Source organism: Bos mutus, chromosome 1 (assembly GCF_027580195.1).
Source record: "Bos mutus isolate GX-2022 chromosome 1, NWIPB_WYAK_1.1, whole genome shotgun sequence".
Classification (NCBI taxonomy): Eukaryota; Metazoa; Chordata; class Mammalia; order Artiodactyla; family Bovidae; genus Bos; species Bos mutus.
In genome coordinates, this window is record NC_091617.1 from 109,491,391 (window position 1) to 109,507,142 (window position 15,752).

General features: G+C 37.7%; 1 protein-coding gene across 1 annotated transcript in view; it reads right to left on the minus strand.

The window, feature by feature from the left end:
- Positions 1–15,752, minus strand: part of LEKR1 (leucine, glutamate and lysine rich 1) — a 192,128-nt gene that overhangs the window by 67,633 nt on the left and 108,743 nt on the right. Inside the window, exons 6-7 of the mRNA XM_005902068.2 lie at positions 8,805–8,882; positions 8,261–8,464 (exon numbers count right to left, since the gene is read on the minus strand). Coding sequence (XP_005902130.1) covers positions 8,261–8,464; positions 8,805–8,882 — 282 coding nt within the window. The remainder of the gene's footprint in view (positions 1–8,260; positions 8,465–8,804; positions 8,883–15,752) is intronic.

The following is a 15,752-nucleotide window of genomic DNA, read 5'->3' on the forward strand; positions in this document are numbered from 1 at the left end:
AATGTGAATCTAATTTCATACATATATGCAAAAAGCTAGATTCCCTTAATTGTAGTTAAAAACATAACTGCAAACAAATGTCAAACCATAATGCCAAATGACAGCTTTAAATTCTGTTTCACAAGTTGTTCTTTTAGCGATGTCTTCACATTGTCAATCAAAGAGATAATTTTGATTTTGCACAAACCCTGCCTCTGTTAAAAGTAGTGTCTGTGATATCATAAGAAGTTTGGCAAGTCTCTTGTTCTGAAAGCTATTGATAGACAGGAAATCAGAGAAAGAGGTAAGTCTGGGGGAAAATATCAGGTGAGATTTGTTATTTTAGAATGATATTACTAGAACACTTCATTTCTTAATGCTTTAAACTAACAGAAGTGCATCCAAAATAAACCACTCCATGGACTAATCTTTACAACTTTAAAAGTAAAGCAGATAATACTGAACTCAACAGATATTCACTGAATATCTAAATCACCAGTGCAGGGTATAAAAATTAATAAAATATGATGCTTTAAGAGGTTAACAACCTAAGGGAAGATGAACGAGAAGGAACCTACTAGGCATGATACTAGATGTTTTAATTTTTACAAGCAGGTAGCTGTTATTAATATGCCCATTTTACAGAAAATGACAATGACCCTTAAAATGGTTAAGCTAGTTGTCCAAACTTGACACTGGTCAAGTTGGGATTTAAATTTATGTTTGCTTAACTTAAAAGTCCATTCTTTCAATATTCAATTTAGCAAAGGCAGAGGAAACAGAGATCAAATTGCCAACATCCGCTGGACTGTGGAAAAAGCAAGAGAGTTCCAGAAAAACATCTATTTCTGCTTTATTGACTATGCCAAAGCCTTTGACTGTGTGGATCACAATAAACTATGGAAAATTCTGAAAGAGATGGGAATACCAGACCACCTGACCTGCCTCTTGAGAAATCTGTATGCAGGTCACGAAGCAACAGTTAAAACTGGACATGGAACAACAGATTGGTTCCAAATAGGAAAAGGAGTACATCAAGGCTGTATGTTGTCACCCTGCTTATTTAACTTATATGCAGAGTACATCATGAGAAACGCTGGACTGGAAGAAGCACAAGCTGGAATCAAGATTGCCAGGAGAAATCTCAATAACCTCAGATATGCAGATGACACCACCCTTATGGCAGAAAGTGAAGAGGAACTCAAAAGCCTCTTGATGAAAGTGAAAGTGGAGAGTGAAAAACTTGGCTTAAAGCTCAACATTCAGAAAACGAAGATCATGGCATCTGGTCCCATCACTTCATGGGAAATAGATGGGGAAACAGTGGAAACAGTGTCAGACTTTATTTTTTTGGGCTCCAAAATCACTGCAGATGGTGATTGCAGCCATGAAATTAAAAGACGCTTACTCCTTGGAAGGAAAGTTATGACCAACCTAGAAAGCATATTCAAAAGCAGAGACATTACTTTGTGAACAAAGGTCCGTCTAGTCAAGGCTATGGTTTTTCCAGTGGTCATGTATGGATGTGAGAGTTGGACTGTGAAGAAGGCTGAGCGCCAAAGAATTGATGCTTTTGAACTGTGGTGTTGGAGAAGACTCCTGAGAGTCCCTTGGACTGCAAGGAGATCCAACCAGTCCATTCTGAAGGAGATCAGCCCTGGGATTTCTTTGGAAGGAATGATGCTGAAGCTGAAACTCCAGTACTTTGGCTACCTCATGCGATGAGTTGACTCATTGGAAAAGACTCTGATGCTGGGAGGGATTGGGGGCAGGAGGAGAAGGGGACGACAGAGGATGAGATGGCTGGATGGCATCACTGACTCGATGGATGTGAGTCTGAGTGAACTCTGGGAGTTGGTGATGGACAGGGAGGCCTGGCGTGCTGCGATTCATGGGGTCGCAAAGAGTCAGACACAACTGAGCGATTGAACTGAACTGAACTGAAGTCACACTACTACGAGGTAACAGAACCCTTGAAACCTTGCTTCCTCATCCTTTTTTATATTGTTATTGCTTCTAGCCTTCATGAAAGTATGATAAACCTCAAAAAAGTAACTAAACACCAAGTTTATCTTCTTATAGAATGTGTTGTGAAATGTTTTTATTCTACTTCTGTTTTGAAGATATAGTTCTACTTCTGATTTTGCCAAGGCACTACAGAAAGGAAGACAAAAGTCACGACCACATTATATTTATTAAATGAATGAAAGAATCCTGGAAGAGTGGAGAGGTGGGGTAAGAAAGCAAGGGGAAGGGGAGAGGGGGTACTCTGGGATTTTCTGCTTTCTGCAGGGCTGGAATTTCCCTGAAGATTCAGTGTTACAACATGATTGAGAAAGAGAAGCTGACAGAATGGATCCCTTCAGGACAAACGCTAAGAGAACTGTATAAACTGTAGTGGGGGGAGCATGGGTTAAAAGCTAGATACAACAGATTTTGAATTCTGTCTTTGCTAACTATGTTAACCTGAGCGAGACACTTAGCCTTGCTTAGCCTCAGTTTCCTCAAGAGAAAAATGTGGAAAATAATACCTGCTTCTAAAGAGAGGGCCACAACTCTGCTGGCCATAGTCTTTGTGCAAATTTGAAAATGGCTTTCCCTCTGGGTTGGTGAATTAGAAGAAAAGCTCCTTCTGAGTTAGACCAGACATAGGGACACAGGGCTTGGTGAAGAGGGAATGGCACAATTACACAGGAAAAATAAGCTCTTTCCTCTGTGGCAAGTGGTAAGGAGAGCAGAGTTCAGGCTGGTTTTCAGATTCCTGATTCCTTCTAATGAGTACCACACAATGATGCATTTGCTTGGGGCTGTGTGAAAACAAAATCATGTCCACAGAAGTATTCAGAGGGCTCCCCACGACTGTGAAACCTGGGGCTGGTGAGAGAGCTTGAGAGGGAGAAACAGGGGAGGCGAGAACAAAGAAAAGAAGGAATGGGGAAGAGAGAGCCTGGAGAAGCAGATATGTTTCCAAGGGGTCATGTCATATACAGGAGAACAGGAAACTCCATGAATCTCCTGAAATAATTTGCCAGGCTTTATGTCTATTTTTCTGAGGTGAGGGTCTATAGCTCTCAATTATAAAAGAGAAAGAGAAGAGGATGAATAAATTGCGAAAGAAGTTAATGTGTGTGTGAGAAGGGGAATAAAATCCTTCCCTACAGCCTCAAACATATGCTTTGGGGGGACAGGGAGCAATTAGGTAAATTTCAGTTAAGGTAGGTAAAGAGCTAGATAGCTTGAGATACAGATAGATATTATTTATTTCACAAAATTGCACCTAACTTTGGTCACAATGAAGCTTTTCCTCCAACAACATTCTTCACTAATCCTGTCATGTTATTGGCAAATAAATCACAATAATTCTATATTTTTTTCTTGGAATTTACCAAGATAGGGCCTGCACAGCTCCTGGGGATGAAGGTATATGGCGTGAGCTGTTACAAACAGCTGCGTGTCTCAGTGGTACCACTGTAGGTCACACATTACTCGTAAATGAATTTCTCAGTGTTATACATGGGCAGCCTTCAAGTTTAAACACATATGTTCTTCTAAAATGTATTTGTAAGTTGGTTACAGGAAATTCCCAACACATTTTACTATAGCAGTAATTTTCCAAAAAGGAATTAGGTTTGCAGGCCAGCCCATAAAACCCTATTTAATCTGTAATACTTTTGAAGTGGTGTCACAAATTCATGTTTCCAGGTCGAGTTCTGGCCTTGGCCTAAGAGACCTTATAGCCTGGAAGCAGGACAGTTGAGGCCTCTCTTTACACAGAATTTTAAAAACAGCCACACTTTTCTCTGACACTGTTCCTGTGCCATGCCCCGAGGAGACCCCTCTCTCTAGCCCCAGTGTGCCTGTGACCAAGCTGGCCAGACCTTCTCTACCCCGAGCATCTAGGATCTTGAGGACCTACTTCTCTTCCTTCCAGTGGAGCCTCTTCTCCTAAGGGAGCCTCCTCAGCTGAGTGTGGAGGACAAAGCAATACATAATTAATTAGATTTGTATTAAGGATGAATTATTTCCTAGTCACTAACTCCTTTCCTGCTCCAAATTCAGAAATTCTGCCAATTTTTTTCTAGAGCCAGTTCTGGCTTTTCATATCTTTTTTCCTCCTCTTCTAAAGCTACATAGCTTATAAGTCTCACACTTTCCATAATGGTCCCAGTGCAACCATGGCAAACAGCTCTGCTGTGGGGAGGGGAGAAGAAGGAGGGGCAGTGTGGGAAGAGTGCCTGAATTTGCAAAGCCCACCCTGGTACCCTGAGCGAGCTGGGCTCTGGCCTCTGGAGAGCACATCTTGTAGCCTGTTGGTTGCTGTCTTTCCAAGGCAGAGTTTTGGGACCTTGCTGTGTGGCAGATTCCCAGGCACCGCCTAGTCCTACTCAAGTAGAATCTCTATGGGTCTCATCAAATATCCCTATTTTAAGTTTTTTTTTTTTTTTCCTGAGCCCAGCTTCTTTTTCTGGAAGGACTTTCACATCTCCAATTGCTTAAGGATACCTCTATTTAGAAATTCCACTGGTACTTCAAACCAGAGCTCCAAGAGCAAATTTGCTCAGTTGAGAGACAGTTAACCGGGGAAAGAAAGTGGAGAGAGGAAAGCCAAGTTCATCTATAAACTTTAAGGAATATCTGCTGTCACATGATCATAGGAGGGGAAGACAAAGAACCAAAACAGAGACAGGAAAGGGGCAGGATAACAGCTTGCCTATGAAGTCAAAATTTTGAGGCAGGTTTAGACAGTAATGTCAAAGCCTCTGAAAGGTCACTTGTTCTTAAGGATGTCTTTTTACCCTGGCTCTCCCATCTTCCTCTGGCTCAACATGGAGTAAGCCCCTGGCTATTTGCTCTCATCTGCTTGGTACAAAACCCTTTGATTAGTATCAAAACAGTAAATGACCTGACTTGCTCCTACTGCCTATTGCCAATCCCTTCTCCACTCAGCAGTCAGAGTGATCCTTCCACAGTGTTATTCCTCTGCTTAAATCCCTCCAGTCGTTTCTTTTCATCGCACTGGAACTAATACCTGTACTACAACAGGCTTGTGAGGCCCTGCACGACCTGGCCCTCCCCCGTGTCCCTCATATCTGCTAGGCTTCAAGTCACACTGCCACTTCTGAGAACTCACCAAGCTCATTTATCACTTGTAAAACTTTTCCCTGGCCCTTGGCATGGGAACCTCTACTTGTCTTCCTTTATGCATCATTTTGGAAGTTACTTTTACAATCACCCTTTCCAAAGCAGATATCCCTTCTTGCTGTCTCTACTACAACACCCCTTTACTTTATATCTGTTATCACAATGTATAATTATTCTGGTTAGTTCTCTACTTTATTTATTTGTTACTGTTTGTCTCTCTCATTAGAATGTAAGCTTTAGAGGAAAGGAATGTTTCAGATTCACCACTGTATCCCCAGGGTACAGAGTACCTGGCATATAGTAAATGCTCAACAAATAATTGTTAGTTAACTGAATTACCCAAAGCAAGTTATTCATCCACCCCACAGATACTTACTGAGTGGATACATGTACCAGATTCTGAGGATATAATAAAAGACAAGGCAGACAAAATGTGAAGGAAACCCTGGACAAGGAAAAAAAAGACAGTGCTTCTATCTAGGAGTAATCCTATGATAATACAATAACTTACTGGGCTACAAGCACATATTAATTTTTATTATGTGACAGACATTATGTCAGTACATTTGGTGCCACTAAACAACTAAGGAATATCTTGCCTGCTTTTTAATAGACTAAAGTATAGAGAATAAAGAAAGAAAAACAGTAAGAGGGAAAAAAGAGGGGCGGGGAAGAGAGGAAAAGAAGAGGAGAAAATAGTCCAGTGATGTCTCTATTCTCAGAAAACTTAAATTATCTTTAACATTTATAATAGAAGATAAGGTTAGAGTCATACTAAATTTAAAAAAAAGAAAGAAAACAGCAAATTTGGTATGCTATTTCAAAGCAAACAGTCCCCTAAGAAAGCTCTATATTTATTCTAATAATGTTGTTAATCCTGAAAACATTCATGAAACAGCCATCTTCAAATTGCTGCCAGAGATAGTTTGTTAAGCATACAAAAAAAGAGAAAACATTTTACTTTATTTGTAATCCCCAATGATATTTACCAGATTGATTTCCCATCATTCTCCTTGAACTTGCTTTCGCTGGAACTATTGAGATTGTTTTAAAAATCAAATTCACTCCTAAAGGTCAAAGATTCATCATACTGAGGATATTCTAAAACATGCACACTTAAGCCAATCCTCAGAAAAGAGTTCCAGAAATGTTTGAACAAAGACAGAATCTTCTCAATGACCACTATGAAGGAGACAGAATTCATCTGGATAAACAGCTAGATCTAATTAATCTGACATCACTGGAAGTGGGGTATTCTGTACCTTTCATATACATAGAGTATATAGCTGATTTTAATCTTTCTGATGCAGTCATCATTATGGCCATTAATTATTAACCCATACTATAAACACGGGCTTCCGCAGTGGCTCAGCAGAAAAGAATCCGCCTGCAATGGAGGAGACATGTGTTCAGTCCCTGGGGTGGGAAAATCCCCCAGAGGAGGGCCTGGCAACCAACTCCAGTATTCTTGCCTGGAGAATCCCATGGACAGAGGAGACTGGTGGGCCACAGTCTATAGGGTCGCAAAGAGTTGGACATGACTGAAGTGACTGGGCACGCACAGCACACACGATCTATAAACAAAGGGGCACTCAAGATTACTGGTATGTGTAGGGGTGCTTGTCTCTGTTGCATATTAGGCCTAACTGCAATGCTTTTAAAGATATTTGTTTGCACTTAGTTTTTCTTTCTTCTTATGCATGGTCGGTCTTTCAGCTGCCATCACTTCTTGTTACTATTAGTAAATCTGGCTCTTGCAAATTTTCTGCTTATAAAATTGCTGCTTCTAATATGTACTGGGATTAACAATGACAAAATTGTGAAATGGCAGAAGTTGGGGTGGGATGAAGACTCACAGAACTACAAGATGCAACACCTTAGCAAGAGGCATGTTACTGGTGTAGCAGGGTGGAGGAATAAGTGGTGGGTGGCAATAAGCTCTGCAATTGTTCATCTAACTCAACCAAAGAGAAGTAAATTAATATTATCTCAGGGGAGACAAGAGATAAACCTTGTTCCTCTGTGAACTAGACAGACCTCTGACTAGCTTGGAGTAGACACAGATACAATCCAGGGCATAGTGTTGGTGAGAAAGTTCGGAGACAACCTAATTCTAAGGTGCCTGCTATCCACTTCCAAGGCCTCACTCCCAAACTCCACCTCTGGGAGCAAAAAGCTGCCTTCAGAAAGAACAAAAACAAGATTATAAATCTTCTAAATAGAAAGCAATCAAATACTCATAAAATAAAATGAATAAAATGAAAAATGACAGAAAAAATGAAAAACAAATATCTAATTATGCCTTCTATACACAGAGAATAATACAAGACAAAAATTCTTATCCTCATGAAACTTGTATTCTTATGGAATATGTAATTGGCATAATACCTCCCATTAAAGACTCCTAGATTTAATAAAAGCCAACAAAACCCCTAGCATTATGCTATATACCAATATGAATTCAAAACAAAAGGAAAACCCCTAACATTATGCTATATACCAATATGGATTTAAAACAAAAGGATTCAAATAATAAAAGATATTATCAGGCAAATGAAAACTGAAAGAAAGCACGGTTGAGATATTAAGTACAGATAAGTAAAGACAAAGTAACTGAGCAAAAATATCTAGGATGGTTGGAGGAATATGCTTCTTAGTATCTTTGATATTAACTCAATACCAGAAGTATCTGTGCTTTTGGGGAGTCTTCAATATGAGGTGTTGACAAATAACAAAGAAAGAAGAAAAGTAGGAGCTTACAAAGGAAAAAGTGATAAAGAGATGTTTTTCTGTTGGAAGATGATAGAATTCAAAAATTACTGGCATAAGTGAAATTTAGTAGTGTAAGTACCACACATGATCTTTTCAATTCAACAAAAAATCTAACACCAAATGCCATGTGGGTTCCATCCTACTTGTACTAACTCAGTGAAGTTAAGCAAGTCCTTTAACCAGTTTGGGGTTCAGTTTAATCACCTGTAAAATGGGGTGGTAGGATAGGATGACCTTTCACGTGAAATGTATCTTTAATCTTAGATTTTACTGTTATCAAAATATATAGGACCCTGATGTTTTAAATATATATGGATTACTGACTTAAACATAAAATATATTTGGAAGAAATTATTCTTGACTGTACCTTTCACTTTTCAGTGTTACAACTTCTTCCTTTGTCTGATTCAGAAGAGTTTTGGTTATTTCCAGTTCATTTTCTGCAAGATTAATTCTTCTTTTTAAGTCATCTTCTTGCCTTTCTTTTGCAGTCAGTTCTTCCTGTAAAGTTTTATATATTTGTTGACAAGTCATTAAAGAGTCTTCTTTTTCTTTAAGCAATCTGGTGTGCCTAAAATGGAATAAGGAAAAAAACCTCAACCAATATGCATTTGATACTATATTTTTATGTTTATCAAAAATATATAAACATCTCATTTAAAAATAAGAGTATAACTTTAATTTTTAAAATAAGAATGCTACATAAATAGATAGTTCTGTGATTTAAAAATTTTCCTATCTAGGCAGAGGCAAAAATCATTGAACAGCTTCAATACATTATAAATTAGGGTTAGGTATTATTTACACAAGCAATACTATAAAAAAAAGTTAAGTACATTTTAAATATTATCTAAAATATGGTTTCAAATTCAATTATTAAAAATATTAAATAAAAAATTTTCAATGTGTACCGTGAGTCAGAAATAATGGATTCAAACTTCAGTTTTCTAAGTTCTCTTTGACACTCATCAGCTTCATTAGATTTATTCCTAAAATAATACAAAATAGGTTCAAATATTTTATTTCAAAATAAAGTGAAAATGTTTTCCCTTTTGTTAAGATATACTTTTCCTTTATTACTTTTCTTATCTTTATATTCTACTTGTTGTTACATACACAGATTTCCTTAAAATTAGAATACATACTCAAAAGGTTTCTGTTTGCCAAAAATACCTTAATCTATTAGTCCAACTATATGTGTTTTTCTATATCATTATTTTATTTATCCATTAAAAATTTCTTAGCATCTTTATATTACCATTTCTTTAAAGAAATAAATATTCAGTCCATTTCTGTACTGGCCAAGTAATCTCCTATCAGGCAGATCTGCATTTAAATAAAATGTCTAAAATTTAGACAACATTAAAAGAGGAAAGAAAAGAAACCCCTATGTGCAAGTGACCAAAAGCAGGACGATTCTGGAGGAAAGCTGATACTTCCAATGAGGTGACAGCCATGGGGTCAGGTTTTTGTTTTTTGTTTTTAAATGATGTTAAGCCTGAGTAAGGCCCCAGACTGCACCATACAGGAGAACCAAAATTCTAATAGAAAACTCACAGTCATTCTGGCTTGAAGAACTACAGGACAGTGTTTGAGGACAACCACAGCTGCTGGGAGGTAAAGAGTGAACCCTTAATGGGAGTGACCCAGAGAGAGGGAATCCCAAATACTGCTTATAAACTCTGTCTATATGTCTGGTTGAGCCCTAAACTACAGGTGACCTGGGGAAGATTCCAAGCAGCCTAATTAAAGATGAAAGAACTGAACTGAGAGTTTAGCTGTTGCCATAGAAACAGAGTTGTAGTTTTAGGCCAACCAAATTAATTGCCTATATAAAGCCACACAATCTCTTCCCCACCACCACATCAATAGTATTTGCAGAAATATAACAGAATCTAAAATTTCTGTAACATAACATTCACGGAGTTTACAATATATTTTTAAAAATTACTCAACATAGGAAGAAACAGAAAAGCAGGACCTATTCTAAAGAGAAAAGACTGTTAAAAGGGACTGACTCTGAGATGACCCAGATATTGAAATTAGCACTGTTATAATTCTGCTTGAAGACATAAAGGAAAATCTACTCTAGTTCTTGAAAAGATAAAAAAATCTCAGCAGAGAAATAAAAACCATTAAAAACAACAAAATGAGTTAGGGAGTCTGAGATGGACATGTACACACTGCTATATATAAATGGATAACCAACAAGAGCCTACTGAATAGCACAGGGAACTCTGTTCAATATTATATGGCAGCCTGGATGAGAGGGGAAAATAGATACATGTATATGTTTGGCTGAGTTGCTCTGTTGTGGACTTTAAACTATCATAACAATAAAAAGTTAAATGAAAAAAAATTAAAAATAAAAAGAATGAAATGGAAATTCTAAAACAAAATAAATATTTATCTTGATCTTATATGATTGGGTTTGTAACAATATTCAAAAGTTAATATATTAAGAAAGATTAATATTCTAGTTTGTATAGGTTTCTCATTAATAATTTATTATATGAATATACTTTAAAATAGCTTTATAAGTTATTTTAATAAGTTTATGAATGTACAAAGAAATATGTTAGATTATTGATGGGTTTGCCCTACTTGCAGAGTAACTTTAATTCCTAATATACAATGAACATGAACAGCATTCATTTATTTTTATTCATTTTCTTTTCTACTGTAAAATATGATAAAATTGTAAGCTGCAGAAAATTATGCAAACAATTTATATAATGAATTATTTTGAGGAAACTCTAATTACTACCATCCAGATAAAAAAATAAAACCTCATCAGCTAGTCTAGAAGCTTCATACCCTCGACTCGATCATAGTCAACTCCCTCTCCCCTAAACTAATCATTCTCATGAATTTTATGGTAATCACTTTGATTTTCTTTGGAGTTGTATTGCCCAAGTTTTATCCCTAAACACTATACTTTAATTTTTTTTCTTTTTATAAAAAATTTTTAGAACACGTTTCTTTTATTATCTACTTTTTTTTAACTATTTCAACTTCAAACATTTATTTGAATAACTTCATACTATTTCTTAAAGTTTAAATTATCACTTAGTTCTAGGATAGCATCAGGAAAATAAAGAAACATTAAAAATTACAAGTTCATAAAACTTAACTTTGCTACTAAGTACACATTATTATTTTGAGTTAATATTTGTGAGAACTGATTTATTGATGTTTTAAAATTTCAATAAATGAAATTTAGGAATATGAAGGCCAAAGATCGAAAAAGGTTGTATATGTATAAATATACATGTCTAGGTATATAATTTTCTCCACAACTTCACTAGCACTACAATATAAAAATAATAAACAAGCCATAAATTCAGGTCAGTGAAATAGGTTCATTATGAAAAAACACTGGAAGTTATTATTCAAGACTATGATAACTAAAATTTTTAATGCTATTTTTCAGAAAAGACCACTATATCATTGAATTAATCTTTCTCTCTCAGATAAATTAAACATCTGGTAACCAGGTTCCTTTTTGTACTTGTCAGAGGCCTTGAAAATTTCAGAATGATGGACATCTGCTCCCAAATCAAATATGTGCCTTAAAAATAATAGTAAACTCTTCAAGAATTCCATGCAGATTGATGACTCATTTATAGGCATGATGACATCCTATTGTTAAGAACAGCCTCAGTGTGTGCTTCAATAATAAATATTCTCTAGATGCCATTGAGAGAAAAGAATACACATTCGTTTTAAAATGGTAGACATAAAAAAGTATACAAAATTGCCCTGTCAAAGTCATTATTCTCCACTGATTGTTGTTATTCAGTCATTAGGTTGTGTCCGACTCTTTGAGATGCCATGGATTGCAGCAGAGCCTTCTGCAGGCTCTTCTGTCCTCTGCTGTCTCCCAGAGTTTGCTCAAATTCATATCCATTGAGTGGGTGATGCTATCTAACCATCTCATCCTCTGCCACCCCTTTCTCCTTTTGCCTTCAATCTTTGCCAGTATCAGGGTCTTTTTCCAAAGAGTCAGCTCTTCACATCAGGTGGCCAAAGTATTGGAGCTTCATCTTTAGCAACAGTCCTTTCAGTGAAAATTCAGGGCTGAGTCACCACTAACATTCTCCACTAATACTTGTAAAATAGCTTATTTAAGTATTATGCTGCTGCTGCTGCTAAGTTGCTTCAGTCGTGTCCAACTCTGTGCGACCCCATAGACGGCAGCCCACCAGGCTCCTCCGTCCCTGGGATTCTCCAGGCAAGAACACTGGAGTGGGTTGCCATTTCCTTCTCCAATGCATGAAAGTGAAAAGTCAAAGTGAAGTTGCTCAGTCACGTCCGACTCTTCGCAACCCCATGGACTGCAGCCTACCAGGCTCCTCTGTCCATGGGATTTTCCAGGCAAGAGTACTCGAGTGGGGTGCCATTGCCTTCTCCATTTAAGTATTATACTAACATACAATTGTTGTAATTGTTGTTCAGGCACTCAGCCATGTTGGACTCATTTTGACCCCATGAACTACAGCACGCCAAGTCTTTCCTGTCCTTCACCATCTCCCAGAGCTTGCTCAAACTCACGTCCGTTGAGTTGGTGATGCCATCTATTCATCTCATCCTCTGTCATCCTCTTCTCCTCCTGCCTTCAGTCTTTCCCAGAATCAGGGTCTCTTCCAATGAGTTGGCTCTTAGGATCATGCGGTCAAAGTATTGGAGCTTCAGCATCAGATTCAGTCCTTCCAATGAATATTCAGGATTGATTTCCTTTAGAATTGACTGGTTTGATCTCCTTGCAATCCAAGGGACTCTCAAGAGTCTTCTCAAACACCACAGTTCAAAAGCATCAATTCTTTGGCACTCAGCCTTCTTTATGACCCAACTCTCACATCCATACATGACTACTGTAGAAATTATAGCTTTGACTAGACAGACTTCTGTTGGCAAAGTAATGTCTCTGCTTTTTAATACACTGTCTAGGTTTGTCATAGCTTTTCTTCCAAGGAGCAAACGTCTTTTGATTTCATGGCTCCAGTCACCATCTGCAGTGATTTTGGAGCCCCTAAATATAGTCTCTCACTGTTTCCATTGTTTCCCCATCTATTTGTCATGGAGTGATGGGACCAGATGTCATGATCTTAGTTTTTTGAATGTTGAGTTTTAAGCCAGCTTTTTCACTCTCCTCTTTCACTTTCATCAAAAGGTTCTTAATACAGCCTTGATGTACTCCTTTCGTAATTTGGAACCAGTCCATTGTTCCATGTCCAGTTCTAACTGTTGCTTCCTTACCTGCATACATATTTCTCAGGAGACAGGTCAGGTGGTCTGATATTCCTATCTCTTTAAGAATTTTCCCCAGTTTGTTGTGATCCACACAGCCAAAGGCTTTAGTGTAGTCCATGAAGCAGATGTTTTCCTGGAATTCTCTTGCCTTTTCTATGATCCAACAGATGTTGGCAATTTGATTCCTGGTTCCTCTGCCTTTTCTAAATCCCACTTGATCATCTGGAAGCTCTTGGTTCACATACTGTTGAAGCCTAGCTTAGAGAATTTTGAGCATTACTTTGCTAGCATGTGAAATAAGCACAATTGTGCAGTAGTTTGAACATTCTTTGGCACTGCCCTTCTTTGGGATTGGAATGAAAACTGACTTTTTCCTGTCCTGTGGCCACTGCTGAGTTTTCCAAATTTGCTGGCATATTAAGTGCAGCACTTTCACAGCATCATCTTTTAGGATTTGAAATAGCTCAGCTAGAATTCCATCACCTCCACTAGCTTTGTTCATAGTGATGCTTCCTAAGGTCAGCTTGACTTTGCACTCCAAGATGTCTGACTGTAGTTGAGTGATCACAGAACACTCAATAACATAACATATGATGCTGTGCTGTGCTGTGCTTAGTTGCTCAATCATGTCCAACTCTTTATGACCCCATGGACTGTAGCCTGCCAGGCTCCTCTGTCCATGGGATTCTTCAGGCAAAAATACCGGAGCTGGTTGCCATGCCCTCCTCCAGGGAATCTTCCCAACCCAAGGATCAAACTCAAGTCAACTGCATTGCGGGTGGATTCTTTACCAGCTGAACCACCAGGGAAGCCCAAGAATACTGGAGTGGGTAGCCTATCCCTTCTCCAGGGTATCTTCCTGACCCAGGGCTGAGCTACCAGGGAAGCCCCTAACATACAATAAACTCACACAATTTGAAAGATTTGACATATGTATAAAAACTATCTCTAAAATCAAGTAGTACTTGAGCATACTTAGAGCCTAGATACTGGTTTCTAATACCATTCCCACTCAAAGGAACCAGGACTGCTCAGAGAAACAGCTGATTCCAAGGCTGGGGCACAGTAGGTATTCCTGAAACAGTTTGTTATAATGAAAGTAAAGAAGTACTTATAAAAGATGATGGGATTGTGTTCCAGCATTGTAAGAATCAGCTTGAAGGGGCCTCCACTAGCTAACTTGTGTGCCAAAGTAATTAAGTACAGTAATGATTGGTGAACCATTGAGCAAAATAAAGTTCAGGAATCCATACCAATAAGTGATAAATTATGGGAAGAAGGGAGGCTCTTATTTAAAGTAGAATGCAGAGGGCTCATTAATAAATGAGGAGGGAGATCTGAAGTTGGAAAAATCATCTAACAACAACTGGATAAGGACTGGATGAGGCAAAAATCATCAATGGATGCTGTATTTATGGATAAATGTTGATGAAAATCAGAGCATGTGTATGTATTTAAAGCGTCTCTTATAGACTGTTTACTGGTTGAAACAGAACAAAAACCCTCAGCAATAACCCTCAGTGAAAGAACTAAGCTCTACTTTGACCAGGTGATCAAAATTAACATCACCAGTGAGAAGCAGATGCTCATGTGCCTTCAGCTGTGATGCTCTGAGAAGTGCTTGTGCTCGCTCACCTATGTGGTTTGCTGGCTGAGAGTACATATCCTTAATCCAATCAAGAGAAAAATACAAAATGGAAAATTTTTTATTTAAAAAAAGTATGAAGGATTCTGCATTCTTCAAAAATGTCCATGTCATAAAAAGATATAGCCATTTGAAAACTAAGTGTATTATGCAATGACATGGGAAAATATCCAGGATATATTACTAAGTGAAAATATGTTTAAAATATGCATTACTTTGAAAAATGGACTACAAGAATATATCAAAATATAAAGACGATGGTTTTTTTTGTGAGTATTTCTGTATTTCCAAAGTTTTATGCATTTACTTTGAAATCAAATAAAAATGTTCCTTTTAGAAATGCTTTGAGACTCAGCAGCCCTAACCACAACTTTCATCCTACGTTCAGACTCATACATTTTTCTGAAACTAGAGGCAGGGACAGCAGAACTATTTTAAGTGTTTATGTTACTATGTGGACAATTAATTTTGGCTGCAATTTGGAAAAAAGCTCCCTGGGGAGTCTACCATCCCAAGAACTCTCTTCATGTTCATCTCCCACCCCCATACCATTCTTTTAATGGTCAGCCCTTCACTGCCCAATTGTTATCTTCACCTTCATTAGAAGAGGAGGAATTGGAAGGAATAGAAAGAATGCCTACATCTCTTTTAACACACATTCCTTCTTTTACTCTCAACAGTGTTAATCCTTTCTCTTCAACTACTTTGAATAAACCTAAGGAAAGGCCCCTGCTGCTCCTGCCAATCAAAGCAAGGGAAATAAGATAGAATAATTGGATATTTTCCTCTAATTTGAAAGGCAAGGGTCTTACGTTCCACTCGCTTATGTGAAACAGCTATTCTTAAACTGCTTTCTTGGTATTTCCACTTTGCTGTCCAAAAGGCATCTCAAATCTAACAGATCAAAAGCAGTGTTTTCTAATTCCCTCACTGCCATATCTATTTCTTCTACAGATTCCCC